Here is a 26,529-nt window from a genome sequence, read left to right as displayed (position 1 = left end):
CCAAGGACATGCAGGGTCAATAAAGTAAAGCCTAAAGGAACATGTAATTGTTTTCATAGTACCATGATGTGAGTTTGTGGGCCCCAAATTGGGCAACTCCCTGGGAGCTCCCCTGGCAGGAGCAGTTCTGTGTCAGGAATGAGAGACACATTGGACTTTTTCGGTCTTCAGCCTCTGTTTGTTGTTATCTTATCAAAACATCAGCACACTGTCTGCACCAGACTCTGTGTACAGGAAAAACAGCACAAAAATGGCCGACAATCTCTTGTTGCAAGGTCTTTTAAGTCCAATCAAAAACTAAGCTACCCAATTAAGAAGTGACGCCTAAATTATTTTCCTTTCTAACCCAATAACTGACCCCTAAAAACCTGCAATGTAGACTTTTCTACCCAATTGCAAGATACCACCTAAACCCAAACAGAAAGAGGAAGAAGAAAGAAGGGAACTCAACACCCATCTATAACATACTAAAAATCCTAAAATCTAAATTTTTCACCCATGTGACATACTATGCTACTCTCTACAATCTCTACAATCTATTTCACATTTTTGTGGTTTATAGTTTACCTTGAGGATTTGGAAGTTTTCTCCATGAATGAGGGTCAAAGTCAGTGCTCCCCTGGGGGTCAGGACACCCCATAGCAGACAGAGAAATATTCCAAGTTACCTGAGTTTTCACCATGAGAGTTAAAAAATATGGAGAGGAGGTTGTGGGGGAGGATTTTGGTGCTTTTTCCACTTCCTGGGGTAGGTCAATTTAAGTTTTCATTTCAAGTGTGAATTTTTTTTTTTTGTTTTGTTAAAACCTCATAAGACAAACTAATAACCTCCTCCCACTCCCTCTCATAAATCCAGAATCTCAAATCATTAGTAAACTTAAGGTATTGCAAGCATATCAGTCTTGTATTTAAAAAAGAAAACCAAGACTTTTAAGTACTGGAGAAACATGGTTAAATTTTGTTTTGTTAGTTCTGCCAGTGAAGCAACTCTGTAATGACAGTGTTGGCATTTGATGTAGTTGATCTGTTGTTGGGGAGGACATGAGATTCTGCTGTATTGTGTAGTGTATCAGTAAGTGATTAGTTTTGTAAGCCCATAAAACTAGCATCAAATGCTGTCAGTGAAAGAGAATGCTCAGAAACCTATCCATTACCTCCTCTATGTTTGCTGGAATAGTACATGACTGTAAAAGATCACCTTGATCACCAGCTTGTTCAGACTTCCACTGACTGCTTTATATGGGACAGTCTTGGTTGTCATTTTTCTTCTTTTAATATTTGTCGAAATTATTGCTGGCACACACATTGGCCATACCTTTCCTGCTTTTAAATTGTTATCTTAGTCCCTATTACCAGAATATTGAAGAATTTCCCAGAACTGTGGCATATGAATGCCAAAACCATTACTAAGAGTCCAAAGTGTTTCCTATAAAATTAATATACTTGGCTATTTCTGTTTTAAGAATCTTATTGTCAGAGTCAGGTTTGCATATGAAACATGTCCCAGTTATGATATTCCCTCAAGGTATGTCAGCAATAATTACTTGTTTGGAATGTTATTGAAGTGATTTTTATGAAATTGTTTCATACCTGGTAGGATTCTGAAGGTGTGGATATCATGCTGGGTGTATGTGCTAATGGTCTGCTGATTTACAAAGACAGACTCCGAATCAACCGCTTTGCCTGGCCAAAAATTCTGAAGATTTCCTACAAGCGAAGTAATTTCTACATCAAAGTCAGGCCAGCAGAAGTAAGTAGCACCTTTCAATTTTGTTTCTTTTGTGACATCATTTCTGTCCAGCAACAAGAAACATCCTCATTTTTTCCACAGTTGTCCTCAGAAGTTTATGATATATTCAAGCCGAACTTAAGAATGTTTTTTCCTCTACAGATTCTAATGATTGTATTAAACATCTGTCTTGATTAGTAAAAGTAAACCAAGAAGACCTTTTTTTTTTTTTTTAATAGAAGCTGTCTTGTTATTTTATTGGGTTTTTTAGGCAAAAAGCTAGTTACATTGGCCATATTCTGACTGTGCAAATTTGCAGTCTTGGGAGAGAGCCAGCTGCTCTTCCCCTTTGGGTGTAATTGTCCATTAAATGTCAGCACCTTAAGTTTGTGTCTGCAACCAAAGGCTTGAGTTCTTCAGTAGAATGTTATAACTTTGTTAGCTGCCATGGAAGTAGTGGATTCGACTTTCTCTTCAGTTACTGCTAAAAGTTTCTGGGAATTGCTGAAGGGGCTGTGTGCATGTTAACATTTTGAACCCTTTGTAACAGGAAATTTTAAAAAAACCCAAAATGTCAAATATTCTAATGCTCTTTAAGTTTATACTGTAAAGTGTTTAAGATGGCTTTTACTTTGTGAATAAATAAAATAAAAGAGACATCCAAACATCAAGTTTACAATACTAACATTGCAATTATGTAAGTTTTCTAATGCAGATGTATTGTTCTTGCATTCACTGATGCTGTTCATGGATTAAGTATTTTTGCTAAGAAAGTATTATATAGTGATACAGATCATATAAGTTTAATACTGCCATATAGATTTCAGATGTTTATTAAATCCAAGCAAAGTGCGAAGCACAACCTGCAGTACAATTACTTCATGCAATTTAGCCACCATGATATAGCCTACCAAGTATAATTCTTTTAAAAGGCTGGAAATTCTGACATTTAAAAGTAAATTTTAAAAATCTTATTAAGTCTTATGGCAGGAATATTACAGCTTGATACAGTAATGGAACTATCTGAATTCTACCTCTTAATTAAAAGCCAGGTTAAGGAAATTGATTAATTTATTTGTGGATTCCTTCCAGCTGGAACAGTTTGAGAGCACTATTGGGTTCAAACTGCCAAACCATCGGGCTGCTAAAAGGTTATGGAAGGTTTGTGTGGAGCACCATACTTTCTTCAGGTAAATGATAATTCTATCCTTCCCTCACTTTGCAAGGTATGCTCATATCTTTCTTTTAAAGGGTGGAGGAAAGTAAAGATTTCCCCCTTCTTTGCCCCTTACAGTATCACCTGTTAGACAGAAGATACCCTGACAATAACTGACCCCAAATCACCAATTTCTAAAGTCTCAAGTACAATTAACTGCTGTATCCAAACTTCCAGAGTGCTAAGAGGATGGAACTAAACAAGTGGTCATGGAGCACTGGAGGTATGCAAGAATTGCCTGGCCTCAGTCCTGTGCCATGTGCTCTGGAATGACCCTGCTTGAGCAGGGAGGTTGGAACAGATGCCCCGCAGTGGTCCCTTCCAACCTGATACATTCTGTGATTTGTGGTCTGTTTTCTTGAGAGACTGACTTTTCAGAATCACCATCTAAAAAGGCCTTATACATCATCACAAGAGGGACTTGACAGTAATCTTCATTTAATTTATTTGAACATTCTACTGAGTGTAAATGCTTCTAGCTGAACTTTTCCTTATTTATGAACTAGGTTGAGTTCACAAATTCACAATCATTCTTCAAAAAACAGAATCACTTTAAACAGACTATTTGTTTATATAGTAATCCGTAACATCCTCTGCATTTTTTTTTTCTCCAGCAATTGAGGAACACAGAACGCTGAATTGGTCATTAAAACTGTGATCTATTTGTAAATGAGCACCTTAACAACGGGCCTCAGAGCTATTCCTCTGTCTACTTTCTCCACTAAAAAGGATTTTGACATTGTTTCATTTTTATAACAACACACATTCCATGAGGGTGTGCATGTGCTCCCTGCAGCCTAGGAGCCACAGATTTAGGTTGAATCTCCTATGAATTGGATAGGCATTGAATCTGAGTTTTTGCTTCAAAGCACAGTACCTAGGTACTGGTACCTGTGTAATGGTAAGCTTTCTCCTTCAGTAGCCTGTTTGTTAAAAAAAAAACCAGTTGTGTTTTAAAGTAGATGCAATCCTGTTGCTGAATATGCTTAGTAGACAGAACTTCAGAGAACTTGGGGACCAGGAGGTCTAAGCAGATGATTACTGGAACTGTCTCATTGGATGGTTTTCAGTATTCAGGTTTTCATTGAATGTAGCATGTTCTTGAATGCAAAGGTAGAACTTAGGCTGAAGTTGCCAAATCTCAGCATAAATCAGTCTCCAAATGCTTAATTTAGAAGCACTTCTTTTTTAAATCCTGATCTGACTTTTTTTTTCATGTTGATGGGATTAATTTATTAACACAGTCCAGCATTCTATTCTTGAAAATTTGAAGTCTGCTTTGGTTGGTGGTCTCTGGCCACAAATAGCATGCAGTTCTGTCTACAGTGAAGAGTTTATTAATACTCTTCAAATAACTCATGCAGTGATTTGCTTTGTTGGTAAGATGCATTTCCTAGTTTTATAGTAATAAAATAGACCTGAATAAGGAAAAAGCAAATCTTATGGAAGTCAAAAATCCTAAACTGACAACTCCCATTTGCGAGTCTGAAAGCTTTCAGGGCATTAATAGCTATGAAATAACCTTACTACAGAAATTCTGACATAATAAAAATAATTGGATTTTATTCCAATCAGAAGTGGCTTTTCCTAACCAAGAATGACATTATAACAAGAATTATGTAACAAATACTTGAACCGTTCTGTAAATCCATATACTCCACTGATGTCATCAGAGACAAAATCCTTAGAATCTCTCATCCTGATTTAAAAACAGTAAAATAAAGCCAGCTCTATTTCCCTTCAAAGATAAAAAGCAGAAAGCAATTGCTACAGTCCAAGAGACTGTAGCTCATCCAGAGCTTGTGTAAAGCTTGTGTATGATGCCACAGTGAATTGTATACAGTTTAGATGCATATTTTTAGCTTCCAAATCTCTTAGCATGTCCTATATAACATGGTAAGATTCCTTGTGTTGTCTTATGTAATGCTTCAGTTTGTCTCAAATAATCACAATAAGATCTGTTCTGATAATGTATAGGAATTTCACTAGTATATGAAGCTATTTATAAAAATTGTAATGAACTGTATTGAAAAGGACTACCAAAGGGCATTGTATTCACTTGTTATCAGCTCAAACTTAGAGGATTCCAGTAGCGTTTTCAAAGAGCAGCAATCTACATAAAAAATGCAGTCAAATCATATATCTACATAAAAGTTTTGAGGTAAGCTTCGTTGACAGCTCTGGATCTTAACCAGTGCCTGCAGAAATGTGCTTTTATTTCTGCTTTATGATATTTATTTTATATTTGCATGATTTTTTCAGTATCTCCTCAGAATGTCTTAAAGTGGTAAAAACATAGTTTTCAGTTATTTTACGTAATTAAACCTGTAATACAACAATCCATTCAAATACCCTTAATCAGGAAGTAATTAGTTATCTTGTTTTTTCCTCATTAAAAGATTAAAAGTTTATCTCAGCGGGGTGGAAGATAAAAATGGCAGTTAATGCTGCAACCTTGCCAAGACTGGAAAATCAATAACTGAAGGAACCTGGGAAAAACCCTTTTAGCCTTCTTTGTCCTAGTACATAATGCACTCCCTCTTGGAAATACTGGGGAGAAAGACTAGTCTTGAATTGTTTTCTTTATAAATGTTGGAACAGATTAAGATTTGCATTTTAGACATGGGGAATTGTATGCTTCTGGCTAGTGCTCCAATAAACATCCCCTCTTATGGGAAAGGGGGGAAGGTGTTTTTAAGATTTAGGTTTACTTCTAATTTTCTATTCTGATTTGATTGATAAGAAATTAAATTAATTTATTCACAAGTCTAGTCTGTTTTGCTCATGAGGGCAATTGGTGAATGATGTCTCCCTGTCCTTATCTCACCCATAAGCTGCTTCTTACATCTCTCTCTTTTGTCCAGCTGAGAAAGGGGTGTGTCTTCGATGGGGCCCTGGTATCAGCCAGGATCAGCTCACCACAGCTCACTGTTCTGTTTGCTAGCCATCTGAAAATTCTTCAGTTTTGCTGAAACTCATTTAGAATGACTGTTGCAGTCTTCAGAACCCAGTACTGGATAGTGCCTTTACATATGTTGGATCGGATTTTTCTGACACAGATATTTCTGTGCAAGTGCTTCGGAAGAGGGGAACAAAGTCAAACAGTGTGAACTCTTGCTTGCCCATTTGTTCCATCCTCAGTACAAATGGCACATGATTTACTGGTTATGATTGAAAGAAGTTTATGTTCAGTGAGCTGCTCATTCTTTGCAAATTCTCAAATCAAGAAGCTTTGTCTGCAATAATCTGATAGTTTTATAGGGAGAGAGAGAGTGGACCATAATGGGTGAGCATGTATTGTAACATTACATTGATCCAGAAAACAACTTCAAAGGCCTTTCCAGAGCACTGGGGACTGGGAGGAGTTTCTTGCAGTGATGACTGTTTGCTTTATCAGCAAGGATAGCAGTGGACCCTCAGTGTTGCAGCTGATGATCAGATTTCAAAAACAAAATAGAGGCAATAGGGTTAGATGAGTATGATCTTGAAGTCTGAAGTTACTGAAGGAAATTCAGGGATGTAGAAAGGATGGGATGTCTTCAAACTCACGTGATGATGGTACAGAATCACCGAATCAACCAGGCTGGAAAAGACCTTAGAGATCATAAAGTCCAACCTATGACCTATCACCACCTTATCAACTAAACCATGGCATAAAGTGGCGCATCCAGTCTTTTTTTAAACACCTCCAGTGACAGTGACTCCACCAGCTCTCTGGGTAGCCCATTCTGGACTTTCTGGCAAGGACTCCAACACTTATTGTACAAACACACATACCTGACATTAAGAGTACATATAACTCTCTTTCTCACCCTTTTCACAATATGCTTCTTCCCCCACTCCTTATATCCAGCAAACATCAACCTATATAATTTTATAAGTGACATTGTAAAGAACGTAGAGTCTGAATGTAGACTGTTAAACTTTTTGCTGTTGGGTAACAACTCTCCAGTCTTCTCAATCTTTTTTCACATGATAGTCCCTTTTATACACCTTTGAGAAACCTTCCCTAACTTTGTGGAAGAGCAGTTGCTGTATTGGTACATCAAAATATAGGAAAGGTAGTGGAAGTGGGATGTATAGCTTTTGCCATAAGTAACATTCTAAGGCTGAGAGGTATTCTACATGACCTATAATGGCTTCAGCTTTCAGGTTTTTCTACAAAAAATTAAAATGTAACCAAAATAGCACCAAAAGATAAGAGTCCCAGATGCTTAGTCATGCTGTGGAAAAATGTGATGGTTACCAGCATTACTCCAACTGCAAACAATAAATAACATGCATTGTCTAAAAGATCTTTGAAGAGCTTACAGTAGAATCCTTTCTTGGAAAGCACAAACTATGCACTGTGAACTGAAGCTGAAGTACAATAAGTAGCTTCAAATTAACTCATTAAATACTTAAAATAAAGCCTTTTACACTGACTTAGTTCATATTTCCCTTTCAGACTTCTATCACCAGAACAGCCTCCCAAAGCGAAGTTCCTGACCTTGGGTTCCAAGTTCCGCTACAGCGGCCGTACGCAGGCGCAGACACGACAGGCCAGCAACCTCATAGACAGACCAGCTCCGTACTTCGAACGCACTTCCAGCAAGCGTGTTTCCAGAAGCCTTGATGGAGGTATGAAATTTGAGTTATTTTTTCAGTGTTGTGATTACATTATGTGTTGTCACTCTGACCTGACCAGCACTGGTAAATGTTAACGTTGCGGATGGCCAGAAGGTCATTTGACAGATTTATAAATTTCAATTTCTAAAGCCACTTTAGGTACTTGTCAGTGTTAGGTGACCTAAACATTAAGTTCAGTTACTGCCTAAATGGTATGGCACTGCTGTGGGTATATGGAGCTCACTATCTTGGGTATGTAGCATCTATGTACACTACTCATACCTTTTTGAAGGCATAGGCACACACTAGAGGCTCTTAATAAAATTGTTTAGTCAGTGGCATCTTTTGAGATCTGGGTTGGTCTTGCGCTTCTCTAAACAAAAAAGGCTGAACAAATTGTTCCTTAGAGTTTTCCATCATTTTGTTCAGTATATTGCTATCCTAGTATATTCAGTACCTCAGTGTTTAGTTAAACATTTTTACGTTCACTTTGAATAGCTAAAGGGTTTTTTTTGTCATTACTGGTATTTGGTCTTTTTGAGCAGAAATACCTTCTGGTTTCCTTTATTGGAAACAGGCATTCTTTCCAAAGGCAGGTATAGCAACACTATGTGTGAGAGATGTAAAAGCACATGTTTTACTCAAAATCACTTCTGCAATGATATATAATAGAAAAAAACTATAGCAAAATAACATGAAACTTGACTTAGATTCAGGCATGCACAACCTCACTGGAATAAAAGTGAACCATGATAGTGATGCGAGTTTAGCTACAATTGAGCTGTTAACTTTATCGTATTTTCTTAAAAAAAGTCTTTTACTTATAAAAGTTTTACTTTAGCAAATGTTCATTCTGTGTACTATGAGAAATGAACAAACTGTGACACTTCCTTGGGAAACCTACCAAATCTTACCTTCTGAGAACTAAAGTAAAAATATGAGGCAAAAGTCCTTGCACCAGTATAGCACATAATGACTTCTTGTGGCAACCAAAAGACCCAACACCACATCAATGTTTCTGAATCTAGTTTTGTTCCTCTTCTTCTTTTGGCTAGAAACAATTTGAATTCTTCACAACTCTCAACAGTTTTATAATCAAGCCTCTCTGGCATCCCTTTTACATCATCTACAGAATACAGGCACACAGGCATATATCTTCAGGTCCTAACTTTCACTCTTACAGAAACATCAGGGTCAAAATTTTGACCATGATGAAACAATGTTCTGAAAGCAGCTTTGCACAAAAGGATCTGGAGACTCCTGTAGAACAGGTTGAACAAGAGTGAACATGAGAATGCTGACTGTATCCTGGGCTGTATTAGCAAAAGTGTAGCCAGCACATCAGAAGAAATTATAGTTCCTCTTTATTCAGTACTTTCTGAGACTGTGCCTGAAATACTGTGTTCATCTTTGGGCTCCACAGTACTAGATGGGCAGTGACATATTACAATGAACTCAGTGAGGAGCAGCAAGCTGGCCAGAGGGCTGGGGGCTGTGATATATCAGGAGAGGCTGAGAGAAATGTGGTCCTTCAGATTTAAAAGGAGAAGGCTGTAATGAGGTATTGCTGTCTACAGCTACTGACAGGGAGACTATAGAAAAAACAGACCCATGTATTTCTCAGAGGCACCTGGTGATGAGGCAGTGAGGTGTGCCTGCAAGTTGAGACACAGCAGATTTCAGTTACAAGTAACAAATTTTTGCCTGTTTAAAAAGACCTTGGAGGTACTTAAAACTCAACTGGACGAGCCCTTGAGCAATCTGGTCTAATCTGACCTTCTCTGAGCAGGGGTTTGGACTAGCTGACCTCTGGATGTTCCTTCTGACCTAAGTTACTCTGACTTATCAAAACTTACTGAGCAATGTATACCCAAGAAATGCTCTCATTTGCCACCCACAAAGGGATCAGAAATTGAAGCTGCAGAACTTATAGAGAAGAGACTTCCCAAAAGCCTTACATCCCAAATGCCACATTTCCCATTAGCTGGGCTTGGCTTCTTAGCATCTTAAGGGCATCTCTGGTGTGAAGCTTAGACTTTTTGAAGGAGGATATCCCTCAAAGGTACTCCAAGAAACACCTCTTCCTCTCAGCTTTAATGGAGGTATTAGATAACATTACTAAATGAATTAAGTTTCTATCAAGGTTGTATTTATTAAAACTCCTTCATTTAATGAATTCTCTTCTATTTCATTACTACTATTTTGATTAAGCCACTCATCATGATTTAAAAAAAGATCCATCCTTCTCATTAGTCCTGTTAGGCTGAGTCAAATAAGAGGAAGATAATTTAAGGCCTTTCACTCTCTTGTGCTTTGTCTATATTCAAGTATACATTATTAGTATTTCCCCCTTCCATTTTTTGCAAGCATATAGGGAGGAAAGTTCTTACTTTCACTGAGTTGTTTGTGCAGTTTTGCTAAAGTTCTGGCAAAAAATACTGTGACAGTTATATGCATAACTGTTTCTAGATTGCATTAAAGTAGTCCTCTCAAATAGTGTATTTCCACAAAACACTCTTCCATATTTCTCTCTCTTTCTGATGGTGATTTTTACACCCAAAAGATCATTACCTACTATTTATCTTCCAAGACTAATCAAGAAGTTGATAAATACTTGTCTGATACTGTGAGAGTATTTTCCATACAAAAAAAGTGCAAGTTTTATGATGGGGTACTTCGCTATTCGTACCAGTGCAATGGGAACCACAGATTGTTTGTAAAGCTGAGAAGCTGAAAAATACTATATCACTTAGTAACTAGCCTGTATTGATCATTGCTGACATCATTATAAAGTGTTTTTCCTAAGAAGATTTAAAACCAAAATGTTTCAGCTTCTCTAAATTAGCCAAAATTATTTTATTCTCTAATAGCTCCCATGGGTATTTCAGACCAAGGTCTTGTAAGAGACTTCTCTGCTGCTGGAGGGCAGGCTGCTGGAGATAAAATTATTGATCTTGAAGCTGCTGGTCAGGCCAAGTTAAAAGAAGGTGGCAGAGAAGAAGATGAAAGTCCACTCAAAACTCCACAATTAGAATTTACTCAGGATGGAAAGGTATGTCTGACTTTTACACCAAAATTATTTATTCATGTGAATGTGTGCATCCATGTGAGGTTATTTAGTGTCTATCAGTTCTGAGTATCATATAAAGGAAAATTGTCAAGTGTTTTCTGTGTGTTTAAATTAATGTAACCATATGTAAGCAAAAGAGAATACAAACTTTTAAATGGCACTGACCTAGATTTTCTTTTATTGCTGTAAATATCATTTAAATGCTCAATAAGCTTGCATAAGTTCTTGAAAAAAATGTTTAAAAGGGTAAATCATGTTTTATTCACTTCCTTAGTTTAGACTTGAGTAAAAATGTTAATATACCATGGTTATGTACAGTCTACAGAGCTGGGTATATTATGACTGAGCTTTATTACCATGGATAACAATTTTCTTTTAGTAGCAATTGCTGAACTTGTATTATGACTAAGGTATAGATTCCTGTGAAAAGTTAAGTACTGTGATCTGTTCCTGTTGCAATTGTTTGCTTGTCTTGTTTGTTTCAGCTACAGGAGGATTGTAAAAAAATTTAATCTATATTTTGTATGATTTGATGTAAAAGTTTCCTCCCAAAGTGCTTGTGCTGCTCATTCTCTCTTGGAGATCATTTCTATTTCAACAATTCTCCAGAACTTAGTTTAATATTTAAAGAGTAATTTTGTCCGCAAACATTTTTGCAAGTTAGCTACCCATTTTATTCTTGGTGAGACTGCTGAGTTTCTCTCTGCAGTTTATATGTTCCCACTGCATACAAGTGTAGGAAGAGAGCAAATAACACAGCTGCATTTTTTTGTTTGCTGGTAAGTTGAAATAATTTTGAAATATATGAAAAAAAAGGCACACGCAGTTTCTTTATGGGAGAAAAATAGTAAAATAAATTACTATGCTTTGCCTTTGGGCTTGGTTAAATGGTGATTCTCCCATGTTCTCAAAGTGGTGTATCTTTCAATATTTTCACCAAGGGAGGGGAAGGCAGTATTTTGGAAGGTTGTTCCAGGAAGCTGTTCAGTATGGTTTTGTTACATGCACTTATTCTATGAACAGCTTTTCCTCTTTGCCCTAGTGGAGATGCTTCTTTTCCTTTTTGGTTCTCTTTAAGTCTTAGAGAAAACAGTTATAAACCCAAGAAGTGCCAGCTTGTCTTTTGTGTACTGCACTGTCCTCTGACCTTTCTGCTAAAGCTCTGGATGTCTGTCTGCTTCTATCTGTTTTAAGTGACTATTACAGTTCAAAAGTGCACAGTTCTTTACAGCCTGAGAACAAAACATTTAGAATGGGTTCCTTTCATAATCCACAGAAGTAAACAAGTTGGCTGCTTGTAAAATACGGTGGGATTTTTATTTCTATTGCATTAGTAAAGCTATCCCTTCTTCTAAGTAAAAGTTTTCACTAACTAATAATTTCTCTTTTTTCCCCTTTTCATGTGCCTTCAAACCTGCATTTTTGTTGTGCTTTCATTTTTCACCGTGCACAGAATTCTTTTCTTCAGCTCACTCACATACACCCGTCATCACTGCCCATCTATCCTGTGTCATCCCATCTCACAAACTTGTCACCTGTCCCTGAGATCGACATGCTTTCAGATATTTCAGAGGAAGATCCCTTTGAAGAGCCCCTCCTTACCATTCCAGACATTTCAGAGTGCAGTTCCATGGAACAAACATCAGATCATAATAAAACCGGAACAGCTTCACCAATTAATACCTTTGAATCTATGAGACCCCTAGCTAGTCAAGGCTCCCCTGCTGTTGAGGGAAGAATCCATACAAATGACTACAAAAGCACTGAGTTGTGCGTGTCATGCAGCTTCTTCCGATGCCTTTCTTTTAGTTTCCGTTCGTTGCTTGATGAGGATGGCTATATTACTTTTCCTAGCCTTCCTGATATTTGCATTTCTTTCCTCCCACCTGGCCTTCAGCACTATATTCCTATTACCTCTCCTTCCTTCATCCCCTCTTTTCTCCTTGTCTTTGTCCTGCTTCTGTCTGCTTTCCAGTCTGTTCCCTTTTCACTCACATTTTCCCTTCCTCTTGCTCTGTCCCTCTGCTACCTGGAGCCTAAGGTGACTTCCTTTAGTAGCTCTAGTGGCAATGACCTGAATGACAAAGCAGAGGAAGAGGAGGTGTGTAATTTTGCTGCTTAAATGTTGACTCTTGCACATTGCATTTATGCTTGTTCTCACAAGGCTTGCTCAGTTTTGCACACTTCCTAGTTTAGAGGTGTGTCTGTGTACATGCCTGTAAATACATATATCAATACACAAATGCACATGTGTATATCTATATCTTTTTAGCATTTCTCATTTGTGAAAAATTGCCATTGTGGGATTTTTAGTCAATAGATAGCTTATGGTTTTTCTGCCTAATTTCCTATAGCATGCATAATCTCATTGAATTCCACAGATACTAAGCTGCAGGTGGGCTTGCATTGTAGTTCAAAATGTTAATGAGGACATAAAACTGAATACTGAAAGTGCTCTGTGTAATAATAGATATGTTATTTGATACTATTTGCAAGTTCTATTTGCACTGTCAATTGGTTTTAAAATGCCTGTCTCCCGCATGCATTGACTGGAATGTGCATCTCTGAAGTTCTGTTTAGATCTGAAAAATGAAATTCCTAAAAGCTGAATTCAGAAAACTGTGAATACTTTAAAATCAGTGTTTTGATTTCAGATGTTTCAGCTCTACAAGGGTGTGTGCAAAGCTGAGTCTGCCCAAGGCACATTTTCTTTTTTTACATGCTTTGATTAATCTCTAGCAGCAGTTGAGACTGATTTAGTTCATTAGCTGGGATGGCAGGTTATGTCAGACTGTGTCACTAGAATCTGAGCATTCTTTGGAATACACTGCTAAAATGTACAGAAGCCTCAGTCACACCAGTATGTTGCTCTGATCATCTGGAGTGGCTGACATACTGCCTACTTTCTTTATGTCTGCTGCACATGTTACAGCAATACCACTAGAAAAAGGTCTTCTATTTTGATCCTCAAAGAAAATATTAAACCAATTATTATAGAATCAAAATGGAGGAGGATCTGTTTAGTGTTACATTTAACAAAGTTTGCTAAACCCATGTACATATTAAAGACCTGCTGAATAAGACACGATGCCATTATAATACCAGTCTAAGTATAAAATAATGAAAAATATGACTTTAAGATTTTCTCAGTTTTTCCATAGCCTAATCCAATCAATAATTTTTAGTGTAGTTACAGAAAATACAACCCCAGATAAGTCAGAAATTAATAAAAATGTTATATGTACCATATCATGCACACAGAATCCAAAATGCAATAGTATGAGCAGTAAATCCATCTTCAAATTTATGGATTTGCACAGTGTTGACTTGTAAATCTTTTCCTAAGATTGCCAGTTGATATTATTACTTGTCGAGAGACAACTGGGAAGTGTTTCACTTTATAAAGAATGCTGTCCCTTAAGGCATTCAGAATACTTGGAGATGAGATATGAAGATTACCTACAGAAAATTACCAACAGAATTAATTGAAGTTTAAAAATAAATATATTCACTTAACAAGAGGTGTATGTGTATATGTGCAAATAGCTCATCCCAAGACAGTAATGTTCCTAAAATTGAAGACAGTTTGTAAATACAGTGTTTAAGTGTTTGACTTGAACCCTAAACTCTTTTCCCAAATGAACTCCTGGATTAGATTCCATTTTCCCATCAATTTGTTGCAGAATTTAAGTCACTTACCATATAAATTATACATATCATTTTTGTTTGTTACTCATTCTTAAATTTTCACCTGGGAAACAATAAAAAAAAAAGTGCAGCAAGAAAGGGACACAGTGTGAAACTTCCATTTTTCATGCCACTTATGCCAAAAGTTACTTCAGCCATTCTACAACAATGTAGGTGCAAGAAGACCCAAGTCGCTTAATTTCAACATCTGGGGCCGAAAGAGTAAAGGTCTGTAAAATCCAGCACGCTTTGCAGCATTTACAAAGAGGTGAAGCCTCTGTGTTAGTCTGTAAGCCAGTGTTAACTCTTCCTTTTCTTGATAATTTGTCATGCACTCGCACAGGTGGAATATGAAGAGGAGGAAGCACAGCAGAAGGTGCTTGGTTGTTCTTTTACAATTGAACCTGGCTGTGGCTGCCTGCCTTGTTAGCATCCTAAATTTTCTGTTAAATTTTGTTTTGTCTGAATAGTGCCTTTTCACCTCACCATTTTATTTCCTTTATTTAACTGTCTGATTGTAAGGGTCCTTTTTTATTTACTTGCTGGTCCATTTTACGTTCTTTATGTTTTGTTTTGTTTTTGTTTTATTTTTGTTTATGTGGTTCAATTTCACAGATCAGTTCCTTGAGAGTAGACGGGGAAAATATTTATGTCAGACATAGCAATTTAATGTTGGAGGTTTGTATGTAATACAAAAAGTACTCTCCATTCTCACGGGCTGCCAGGCTGCATGGGATGGGAGGTCACCTGCAGGCTGTTACGGCCACACTGCATGAAGTGCATGGGGAAAACCGGCTTGGAAATGTTGCATGTTACCATTCTAGTTTCTGAGTTTAAACAAACAAAAGCAAAATACCCACAACCAACCCTCAGCTTGAACACTGAATGTAAATTTGTGTATTTTTTGCTAAATGTTTTCAAGGTGGCAACTGGGAATAATAGCCCTGTTTAGATACAGCAGGCATATGGGTGCAATTCATAATTCTATATGAATTTTTGTACATTGTACCTCAATGTTTGCAAATTCAAATGAGTAGAGTTTCCAGCTTTTGCCAGTTTAATCAACCTTCCTCAAATACATGAGCTAAATAAATAAAGTTAGTAAGGGGCAAGCAGTAAAAGTATAGAAAACTAATTCTGGTTCTGACACTGGTTTTAGGAACATTGAAAAATGATGCAAGGATCAGATATTCGAAGGGAATGTTTGGATATTTTCTGAAATATTTGCTTTTTTTTTCCTTTTCCAATGGAAGTAAATTTTGCTTCTTGAAGGTTGGTTTTCATTGCAGATGAGCAACAGCAAAGAGCTTTGAACAGTATGTTCATGTGTAGTGCATTGTCACCGAAGGAGAGATTTTTATTATAAGAATTTTCATATGATTGTTGATCTCAATTATTTTATCAGGGACTGTAGTAATTATTAGTATCATTTAACTTGTGGTTAATAACTTAAGCTAGTAACTGAAGATATTTTTAAAAATCCTACTGCTGTCTTTATTTCATTCATCCAGATGGGGCTATAAATAATTCCATTTGTCACAAAATCAGTTTTTTTTGAAAATCATTGGTTTTGTTCAGTAATAAGGAGACGTGTGGATCGCAGTAACCCAACTAATGTTTTATGGCTTTTTGCAGCTTTTTGATCACTATTGAAACTTTGCTTGTGTATAACTTACTGAAGCACTGAAAGTGTGCATTGCATAACTGTGCTTTGATCAAGCCCAAGAAATGTGCCTTGTGTCAAGTCAAGACAGGTCTTAAAATAATGACAGGATTGTTACAAGCTTCAGTTGTGTAACAGAATGCCTTTGGCATAAGATTTTACTTCACTCAGGAAATACAAACTTTAGGGGGACATATTTAATGTCTCATTTGTTAGTCCAGGATGAAAAGTGGTCCTGTGACATTACAAACATACAGAGTTGCTGGAAGGGGAGAGATTCAAATGTTCAAAATGCATGCAGGCTTATCCACAAGGTTAGGAAATAGATGTGCAGCACCAAACCCTTACTGGGGCTGAACACACAAGTGAAAAGAAACTAGAACCTAAGGAGTTTGGGGTGTGGGTTTTTCGTGATTTAATGTGAAGCATCTTTGCATTGCAATCATTGACAATAAAAATCCTGACCTAAATGGTAGATTTTAGAACATTCTTCTAAAAAGTATTTAAAATCCTTGAAAAAATCCAGATTCTTTACCTATATAATTATATCATATTATATTCTTTTGACAAAACTTCCTTAATAATTATGTCTGCATTGACAATATTTCATTTCAATCTTCAGTCTTTTGGTACTTTACTAAAAATGGATCTGAGGCTTAAACTTGAATATAACTATAGAATACTACTGAAAAATATTCTTGTGTTAGAGTGAGCATAAGCAACATGGTCTTTTCTTGAGACCTGGAATTCTGGAAGGAGGACAAATTGTGAAAGCAGGGTGAAATCTGCTTCTCCCACCAAATCCCAGCCATTGTATCTAGAAGACAATGAATTCTCAAGAAAGCTAAGCATATATATTTTTGTCCAATTACTAGAGCAGTTAAATTTTGACATAGCTTCTGAACCTTACCTCTGTCCTGTAGCTGATACAAAATGAAAGAATACCTTGTAATTACTTGATCCAAGGTGCTGCAGTTTGGCCTCAATGGTCATGAGAAAATCCAATTCACACTGTGGTGTCCCCTTTGGCATTGATCTATGGAGGCGCAATTTAGATAATTTTCTTCATACTGGCATGCACAAAAACTATTCCTACTTGTCTATCTACTGTCAGGTTCTTAAAAGTAGAATTGGCAGGTAACAGCTTTTAAGTCTTTAAATCTGATTCTTTCAGTAAGTTTAAGCCTGCATGAGAGGCACAATGAGTTGCCTCTCTGAAGCTAAGTAGGTATTAGCTGCTTGTATATTTGGCCTTTTAGTGTTGTGTTCACAGATATAAGTATTTTTCATAGAGCTTGTAATATCACTAAAGATGCATTTTTATGCTCCTTGGGTTAACCTGTTCTTTCTTACAGCTACCTTCAGTTATGTTAGCTGTGCAGTATCCTGAAACATTTGTGTCTGTGGTTACAAATTTTAGGTGAAAACAAACAGCTCCTGGAAATTTTTGGACTAAAGTAGCTCTTTGCAAAAGCCAGCATTATTTTCCTTTGCTTTAAAATATGGAAGAAACAGTGTATGAGTAAGACCTTTATTACAAAAACAAAACCAGAAAATCTTGGTCCCTTATAGTATTAAACACTTTTATTTTGAGGTGCTACAAAGGAGGTCACCATTTCAGACACAAGGCACTTTTCTTGGTTTGACTGCTTCTATTTCTTTTTTTATTTTTTCAGTTAAGTTTGCTTTTGTTGTCGTGTTTTGTCCTACTTTGTTTCATGTTGCGGGTTGCTAGGACCTGGATAAGACCCAGGACGACTTACTGAAACACCAGGCTAGCATTAGTGAGCTCAAGCGCAATTTCATGGAATCCACACCTGAACCACGCCCAAATGAGTGGGAAAAGCGGCGTATCACACCTCTGTCCCTACAGACACAAGGGGTATGTCACTGCACACACCTGTCTGCATGCCTGTCCATACAACCCTCTGTGTCATACAGCAAATGCAGTTTGTCCTTCAGGTTAACACTTTGTCTGATATAATATTTGTTTATACTAAGTATACATTAACTTTTTTACCATTATTATTGGACCTGACTTTAAAGAGTGGGTGGAATTTTATTCTTCTACATGAAGAACTGAATTAGAAGGAAACAGAAGTGATGGCAGCATTTTCTTGTATGTTAAGGATATTTTAAATTTCACTCTGATTTACGCAGATTGATAGAAATAATTTTTCAGTGACAGTAGAAAATTTCCTTCCTTTTCTATATATTATCTATATCTCTTCATAGACAGCTTGTGCATAAATACACACACAATCTGTGTTTTGTTTCAGAAAGACTTTATGTGATCAGTTAATTTACAGTGTTGACTTCAGGACACATTTAATGTAGTTGTTAAAATTTACCTATCTTAGTCTATAAAAGTCTGTAAAATGAATTTATCTACTTCTCTTACCTCTCCTTTCTGACTGAACCTTGAAACAGCACTATGGAATACAGTTTTCTACAAATATCACCCTCAATGCCTGTAGCAAGAAACCTACCCAAATTTCTCATGCTGAAACTTTTAGTTCTATTGGGTTATTAACTGTTTCTTCGATACAGTAGATGAGTACATCGGTCTTTCAAAGAAATCAGTTTGTCGTGTTGTTGTCCTTGTCTATCACCATGGTTCCTACCCTTCCTTCCTTAAATGTATTTTTGTCCTATCCCTTTAAATTCTTCAGGTTTTTTTTTAGTCCACAGAAAGGTGAGCTTTCAATTAAGCAGGCCTGATGCTACAAAATTATTTTTGATAATAGGACATTATTTCAGTAAGATCTGTAAATGATCTGAACTGTGAGTATGTGCATACAGAGAACACAGCAACTAACCATGCATCACTTCTTTATTTTGTTAATTTGTGGTTACTGACAAGAAATTCCTCAAATTTCTGAGTAGTACCTTAATATTTCTACATATAGTGGTATATGCACAGGTACAAATATTGGTCATATTTTCAAATATTCATGACACAGTGATTCATTTAATAGCTATAAATACATTTTTGGCTGAAACAGACATTTATGTAAAAATGTAACTTAATTTTTATTACATTGTTTTGTGTATTTTCTGTATTGATTTCTTCTCTTTAAGTTGAGGACCTTGCAAGTTACTTTATATCTGGAGGTTTGAGTTTTTTTGCTCATTTCGTATGTTCTGTTACTTCCAGATAATTTATTTTTATGTTGATGTATAGTGCATGTCTGTCTCATTGCTTGTTGATTTACATTGGCTTTATAAAATGAAAACCAAATAGAAAAAAGGAGACCACATTTTCCAAGTGAAAACACTGCCTGGGAAGGAGAAACAATGGATTCCAATGCCATGGATTGCTGGAGCAAAACCAGAGGAAACCGATAAGGTGGCTGCCCTGAAACCTGCTGCTTTTTCGCTGTTCTGCTGTGGGGTAGCTTGGTGGCTTGGGCACTTCTCTCTTTTTCTTTTTTTTTTTTTTTTTTTTTTTCACTTGAAGGAAATAATTTTTTAAAGCCAATACTGAAAGGATAATTTTGAGTTGTAAACCAGGATCTCTGTGTGTATATGTGTATACATACACATGTATGTGAATGCCAGCAACGTTTTGCTTAAACATCAGACTAACCGTGAAGTTCTGAATGGCCACCGAAGAGAAACCCAGTGTTTCATTACTGTTCAATACTGGAAAATTACTGTATTTGATGTGACTAGGGTGACAGCAAAAACATGTATTTTCATTCTATATATAAAAAATTGCTTGCAGTTATTTGACACTTCACACAAGAACTTTTGCTTTGTAAGTTCACTATATAATTATTATTCAAATCAGTAATGCTGTGTAAGCAGCTTCATTTCAAAAGCAACCTGTTCTGAATACATCTGCACTTCTGTACCTGTCTTTTCATTAAGGAAAAGAGGGAGGTTTTGTCCCTGATAACGTCTATGTGATGAAAAGCACTCTAACCAGTGGGACTAGAAGCAGTGTGATAGTGATGATGAGTAGCAATTGTGATGTTGCTTTTTTACATCACTTTTGGTCTATTAGGTTAATCTGAAGCTGGCAATCCTATTTCACTAACATATATAAATATGACATTTGGGGAACTGTATTTCCATCCTGAATTATTTGTTGATGGATGCCTGTTGATCCTTGCCTGTCCTTTAGGATAGATAAATAATAGATGAGAATAAAGCAGGGATGCCACTGCTAATATTCTTTTTCTTCTTTTGCTTCAGCGAAAATGCTTACAAGTAATTTTCTATGTCCTAGAAATGTTATTTTGGGTACATCTCATTTGTGTCACTATACTTCTAGATCCACCATACTCCTGCAAGTGCACAGCATCTGTGACTTAATTAAACAAAAACTAACACACTGATATAGATTGCAAATAGGAGAAATATTTCTATCTTATGGATACCCACAATACTTTTTTTTCTTTAAGCCATCCCCCACAGCTTGTAAACAGTATTTCATGTTAGAGTGTATGACTGTGTACCAGAAGATTTTGCCAGGAATTTAAACACAGGCTGATACAAAATTGATTAATTCTATCTATACATTTAATCCTTTCTAATAAGTGCTCCAGGGAACAGAGAGCATTATTACATGAATTGTGTGACTGAGGTTTTCATTTTAAAAGACTGGAAGACCCAAAAATTTGAAGGTGGGAAAATGCTAAAAGATGGGTGTTATATGCCTGCCTTTAATTATATATATGAGATAAGGGGGAGCAGGGATAGAGAGAGATGCACACAGTCAGACAACCTACCACATAAAGATTTTGCGTTTCCCCTGCAGTTTTTTGGGTTTTTTTTTTTTTTTTTCTGCTTTGAGTGGTCAGATAACAAGTTACCAGAGTACAATGAAAAGAGGATCATGAACATTTTTGCCTTTTGATGTAATCTGTTAATAGATTAATGTTTCTTGGGTGGAGTAATCTAGGGAAAGAAAGTAGGGGTAAGGAACACATTGCCCGATTGGTTATTCAATGTTGCATGAAGGCAGGTTTAAAAACTTGCATTCCTGTTACCTCTTCTTAGCCACCATTGAAATAAACTTCGGATTTTAGTGTAGGAAAAGAAAAAATCGAGTTAGGGGTTCTTTTTCTTTTCCCTTCTCTGTTCTTCTGCATGCCATACGTGTTGTAGTGTCCGTACAGTAGTGTGTAACCTCTGTCAGTTCACACTCCCCATCAGCACTCACACGGTGAGTCCCCAGGGCTGCAGTTGTGTGCACGGCACCTCGGCTTTCTGCTTCTGGCATCATTCTCTGTAGTGCCCTTCGGGAAGGCTGAAATGTATCTCGTGAAATGTTGGCAACATGTGTGTTATGTCCGTGTTATGCATTTGTACGTTCTTGGCTTTTTATTTTAACCACTTTTACTTCTAACTTCTTACCAGAGTGTGTGGAATGAAATCTGGAATGAAGAATTGTGGCCTTTTCAGAGGCTTGTACCCACTTGAACTTTCAAAGTTTGCTTAACCATACAGATTTATAGCCCTGCAGAAAATAGACCACATTATGAACATATGCCTTAAAGCAATGTGTCACCTTTCATGTATGTTTGAAAAATACAAGTTTTCCCGCTGAAATGGGAAAGGCTTTTTGAAAACAGATTTTTAATCAACATGAATTTGCTTAGGATATTTAAGTATTTAAAAAAAATAACAATTATTATAAAGAAGTAAGAAATATTTTAACATTTCAGCGCTGTGGGTATATATCCTAAGCAAATATGCCTGACAGCCCTAGAGCTCTGATCCAGCTGGGCTGTAGAAGGTGTCACAAATGGATTTTAAAAGGGCAAAAAAACCCAGGTAGTAAATACGGAGTTACCAGCTATGTAAACTGTGCCGTTTGAGAAGTCGGTGTGTAAATGTCGGTGTGTAAATGTCGGTGTGTTCGTTCGCGCAGCCCCAGCGCACGGCTGTGCCGTGTCCCCCTGTCCGTGCCCCCCGCTCCTGCCGAGCCGGTGCCTTTGTCACGTCTCTCTCTTGCCAAACCTCTCCCCCTGTAGGTGGCTGCCGCTCCGTCCGCCGCTGTCTAATTCTTTCCTTTCCCTTCTCTGACCGTCTAGAGCCTGGAAGAGGAGATAACCTCCATTTTGTTTAGTAAGGAGCGCTTCGGCGCCGGCACCAGCGGGCCCTTCGCCGCCGCCAGCCCGGGGCCAGCAGAGGGCGCTGCGGGGGAGCAGACGGGCGCCGCCGCGCCGGGGCCCCAGGTGCTGCTCGGGCGCGGGCCGGGGCCCGCCGGGACAGGGATAGGGACCGGGATAGGGATAGGGATCGGGACGCGTCCGGGCTGCTCCCGCCCGTCCCGGCCTGCCCCGGAGCGGCGTGCCTGCCTCAAAGCTTAACTCTGCATCTGCAGCACGCCAAAAGCAGGGAGGAATCAGTGCTTGGCTAAACTTAGGCTCCGTAGGTGCTGCGCTAGGTAAACGGCAATAAAAGCTAGAATTAAGTCACAGATGATGTGTTGGTTTTTGTATTCTTTTCATTTGGGCTCTTAATTTTGCTGCAGACTGTTCACTGAATGTTCGATTAAAAAAACCTGACACCCTAATACATCATTTACTGCAGGCTTTCTGATAGCCGACATTATTTTGTTATGGAACAAATCCTAGTAAAGCTGCTTTAATATCATCCTTTTGGCTCCAAACTGAATTCTTATAGGACCTTCTTTTGTAATCATGTATTTCTATTCTGACAGCATACTACCCTAAGCAGTCTTCCTCTCATTATCTATTAAGTTGCATAAAGTAAAAGACCAACAACAAACAACTAATAAAACCATGCAATAATGCCTTTCTTACTGTTTTTTAAATTATGGCAAACTGGTAGCAGAGCATTATTTTTTCTCTTTACTGTTGTCTAATATTATTTATTCTTAATTCCTGATTTAACTGAGAGCAATAACTTCCTCGGTAGCATCACTGGCTAGTACAATCTTTTTGTTTTTAGATTCAGTTCTTACACCAATAATAATTTCCATAATTCTTACCTACTTTTGATTGAATATTTAGATTAAGTGTAAGGCAAATAGCATCTTGCAGTGACTATGTAGCATCTCTCTAGTATCATGTGTATGCATTCTTAAAAGCTTGCTTGGAGGATGTTGCACTGTTGAAAAGGGTTATGCATTGATTTGTGTCCTCTGATTGCTTTTTGTTTCACAGAGACATGCTTCCAGAGCAGAAGGTCCTTGTACTGGAGTCAGCGATGCTGATAAGGTTCTGCAGATTTTTTTCCATGACTAAATTTGGCTCTAACTCTTCCAATCCATTTTCATTCTTTCCTTCCTTCTTTTTTCAGTTAACCATCACAAACATCTTTTGTCTTCCATATTACATGAACCAGCTAATTTTATTTTCATCATTTTAATTTATTCATATACTCTTCTTTTGTTTATCCTCATCCATGTTTTTTGTGCAGAGTTCACATGAGACTCTGGACATAGTGGAGGAGAAGAAGCAGGCAGAGTTTGGGATAGAAGAAACACTAGTCGTAGACGAAACCAACAAAGGGAAAATGCAAGTTGCCACTGATGCTGGGGAGACATGTAAGGTGGAGCACGTGTCAAAAAAGGACTCTTCATCATTGCCATCAGATAGTAGCAGCAGCAGTAGTAGTGAGAGTGAGGATGAAGAGGTGGGAGAATACCATCCACATCATAGGGCAATTGAGGAAGTCATCAGGGAAGAACAGGAAGAAGAGGAAGACATGAAAAGGAAAGAACATGAAGAAAATACGCAGCATGTGGAAGCCATACCAGAAGGCAGTAAACCAGTACCAGTTGAGCACACACAAGTTACAGCTGAAGATTTGGTCCAGGAAAATACAATTACTGTAGCTACAGAAGAGAAGAATTTGTCAGAGCAAATTAAGCAAGATGTAGGTGAAGAAAAAGAGGAGGAACAGCTGAAACTCAATGGAGATGTGTCTCATGTTGACATTGATGTTGCACCACAATTAATTTGTTGTTCTGAGGTAAATGGTAGAACAGTATGACAACTAGATTAAGCAGAGATATTTCTTGGGGTGAAAATATACCTGCCTTTCTTCTTCTCCTATTCCTCCACGTCTTCTGGCATCCAACAAGATTCAGATCATTTGGAAGGGGAAACCATTGATGAGCAGTGAAATTCTGTCTCCCTCAGTTATGGTTTCTGACTTTTTGCTAGAACTGAGTGAAAATCACCAGTAAAGGCAAACCTTCCGAAGACTGAGATCTCTCTTTTTTTTTAATCTCTTCCGTATTTTATATGCACATACATAATGTGTATTTATTATTTGCATGTTTCCAGTGTTTTAGTCTTGTCTTGTTTATTTGTCAACTGTTTTTGACAAGTCCATGACATGTAATCGTGATTGGAAAACTAGTGCAAATTGAAATTAGAAGGCATCTGTCACAAATTTTTGTTCCTTTTTTCCTCATACTCAGTGCTTTTCTTCCCTTTTTCCCCCTCCTTCAATAAAACATTATGGATTTGTAGGTTAGAATATGCATGGCTAGAAATTGCAGAGGTGAGAGCGCTGCACTGTTAAGTGGTGAGGCTCTTATCACAATGTTTCTGTGAAGTCTTCTAGTGCAGTAGATACTTAGGAAGCATGCATGAGTTCCTGTCACAACCAGTTGTTTTAAGCCAAACAAGGTTGAAGAGTTGATTACTGGGCAAATGATAAAGAAGTAGAAAGGGAAGAAATGAGAGGCAGGCATGTATGTCTTTGCAAATTTGTTATGATCTTCTGCTGAGTTTTTCACCAGTTCGCTGAGTTTTTTGTACTTCTCTACCTGCTTGTTCTTGTAATGGTGGCAAATATTTTTTTTCTGCACTTTTTAATCAAAACAACTCACATTTTTTCTTTTGTTGTCTTTTGCATGCACAGCTGTTCTAATTAGTGATGTGAAAGAATTAGTTTATTAGACTTTTAAAATTTGTAAGTTCCCACACTTCCTAAAAGCATAGATAGTTTGGAAAAAGGGGATGAAGGACTCCCGTGTGTGCAAGCATGAAAGGGTGTTTGGGATTTTTTCCTGGGATTTTTACCCTATGTGTATTCAAAATCAATATAAGATACAAGCTGATGCATCTAGGAAAATATCAAAAGGCTTTAGTTCTTAAATCTAATGAAAATCTGCTCCAATAAGATAAGTAATGAGTTCACTAGCTTACAGACCCCAGGTTAATTGCTTTGTTTGTGATATTGCATAGAACACCAATAGTTTACTCTAAATTGTTGAAGTAGCTTTTTTGAATTTTTGTCAAAAGAAGTCATTGACTTTGAGAAAAATTTAGACTGCTTCAAATCCAGTTTGCAAAAGCTTTTATTGGTCAGAAGTAATGTATATTAAAAAGTTACATGTTTATGGAATTTTTAGTCCTGATTTGCAGACTTGACGAGTGTTAGGTATTTTCCTGGATTAGTTCTAATACACAGTTTATTTGTCTGATCTAGCTGTCAATTTCTTTCTGCAAACTAAGATTTTTATTTTTTTCATAGTGATGCTTTTACACATTTTCAGTAAATGTGTTGCAGCTTTGTTTTAGAAATGCTCTTTGGTATGTACTGTTGGCTGAAACACTGAACTTTAACAAGGTTATTAGGAGATTGCATTTTCCTACAATGTTATGGATATCCTAGAGGACTGATGTAGTAATCTTAATTTCATTTTGCTTATTTATTGCATGCTTTTTGTATGGGAAGTCAGGCAAATACTTATCTTACTGTTATGCTTTTCTTGAGCTTTTGGTTGTGTTATCTTGGTCCACTTTACAAAACTTCTTCTGTCTTTTGAATTGATTGTTTATTTCTTGCATCACAGCCTCCAGTAGTGAAAACAGAGATGGTAACCATTTCAGATGCCACACAGAGAACTGAAATCTCAACTAAAGAAATTCCAATTGTTCAAACAGAAACTAAAACTATCACATATGAATCTTCACAGGTATGGTGACTGGTTTGTTTGCAATCTTATTTTTATTACAGTTATGTAGATCAACATAGATAATGTCCAAAAATGCTTTTCAAAAGCATATACTTTTTTCCTAGCAGATAAGATTATACTTTGACTATGAATTAGATAAGTGAAATGTTACAAAACCATATTATTAAGAAGTTTTAATTTCCTTTTGCTATATAAAGAGTTAGTTGCTGACTGCAAAGTATAACTCACTTTAATCCTGTTTTGGAAACTTGGTTAAAATATCTCATTTCTCCTGAAAGGAATGCATAACTGTGAGCATGAATTCTCCACAGGAATGGGCCATAATAATAGCCTTACCTGACTCTGTAAACTTGGCTGGCTTCTATTTAGATCAGTTCTAGCTGAATTAAAGAATGTGTTTAGTAAGAAAACTAGACTTTTCTCCTGTGAAAACAAATTTTTTTAAATGCCAATATACAATAATATCTTTTTTTTTTTTTTAATAGCTTGACGGCAATGCTGTTGGTGATACTGGTGTGCTGGTGAGTGCACAGACAATTACATCAGAGTCCATTTCTACTACCACAACTACACACATCACAAAGGTAAATTATATTTCTTGTTTTTCTTAATTAAAAAAGACACTGGACCCTCAAAACATAATT

General features: G+C 37.0%; 1 protein-coding gene across 33 annotated transcripts in view; it reads left to right on the top strand.

The window, feature by feature from the left end:
- The window catches only part of EPB41L2 (erythrocyte membrane protein band 4.1 like 2), a 111,483-nt gene that overhangs the window by 74,982 nt on the left and 9,972 nt on the right, over positions 1-26,529 (top strand). For 3 of the 33 annotated variants that reach the window (XM_072926885.1, XM_072926890.1, XM_041715162.2), the window contains 13 exons: positions 1,597-1,749; positions 2,821-2,918; positions 7,392-7,564; positions 10,423-10,604; positions 12,076-12,723; positions 14,653-14,685; positions 17,708-17,854; positions 19,217-19,321; positions 22,017-22,160; positions 23,115-23,168; positions 23,371-23,925; positions 25,763-25,885; positions 26,371-26,469. In XM_072926885.1, the coding sequence (XP_072782986.1) occupies positions 1,597-1,749; positions 2,821-2,918; positions 7,392-7,564; positions 10,423-10,604; positions 12,076-12,723; positions 14,653-14,685; positions 17,708-17,854; positions 19,217-19,321; positions 22,017-22,160; positions 23,115-23,168; positions 23,371-23,925; positions 25,763-25,885; positions 26,371-26,469 (2,514 nt within the window). Of the gene's footprint in view, positions 1-1,596; positions 1,750-2,820; positions 2,919-7,391; positions 7,565-10,422; positions 10,605-12,075; positions 12,724-14,652; positions 14,686-14,924; positions 14,988-15,944; positions 15,978-17,648; positions 17,855-19,216; positions 19,322-22,016; positions 22,161-23,114; positions 23,169-23,370; positions 23,926-25,762; positions 25,886-26,370; positions 26,470-26,529 lie in introns of those variants that run through there. The other 30 variants (XM_030267923.4, XM_030267916.4, XM_072926882.1 and 27 more) reach the window with 29 other exon arrangements.

This window comes from Taeniopygia guttata, chromosome 3, assembly GCF_048771995.1.
Source record: "Taeniopygia guttata chromosome 3, bTaeGut7.mat, whole genome shotgun sequence".
Lineage (NCBI taxonomy): Eukaryota > Metazoa > Chordata > Aves > Passeriformes > Estrildidae > Taeniopygia > Taeniopygia guttata.
This window is presented reverse-complemented; position numbering and strand designations above follow the sequence as displayed.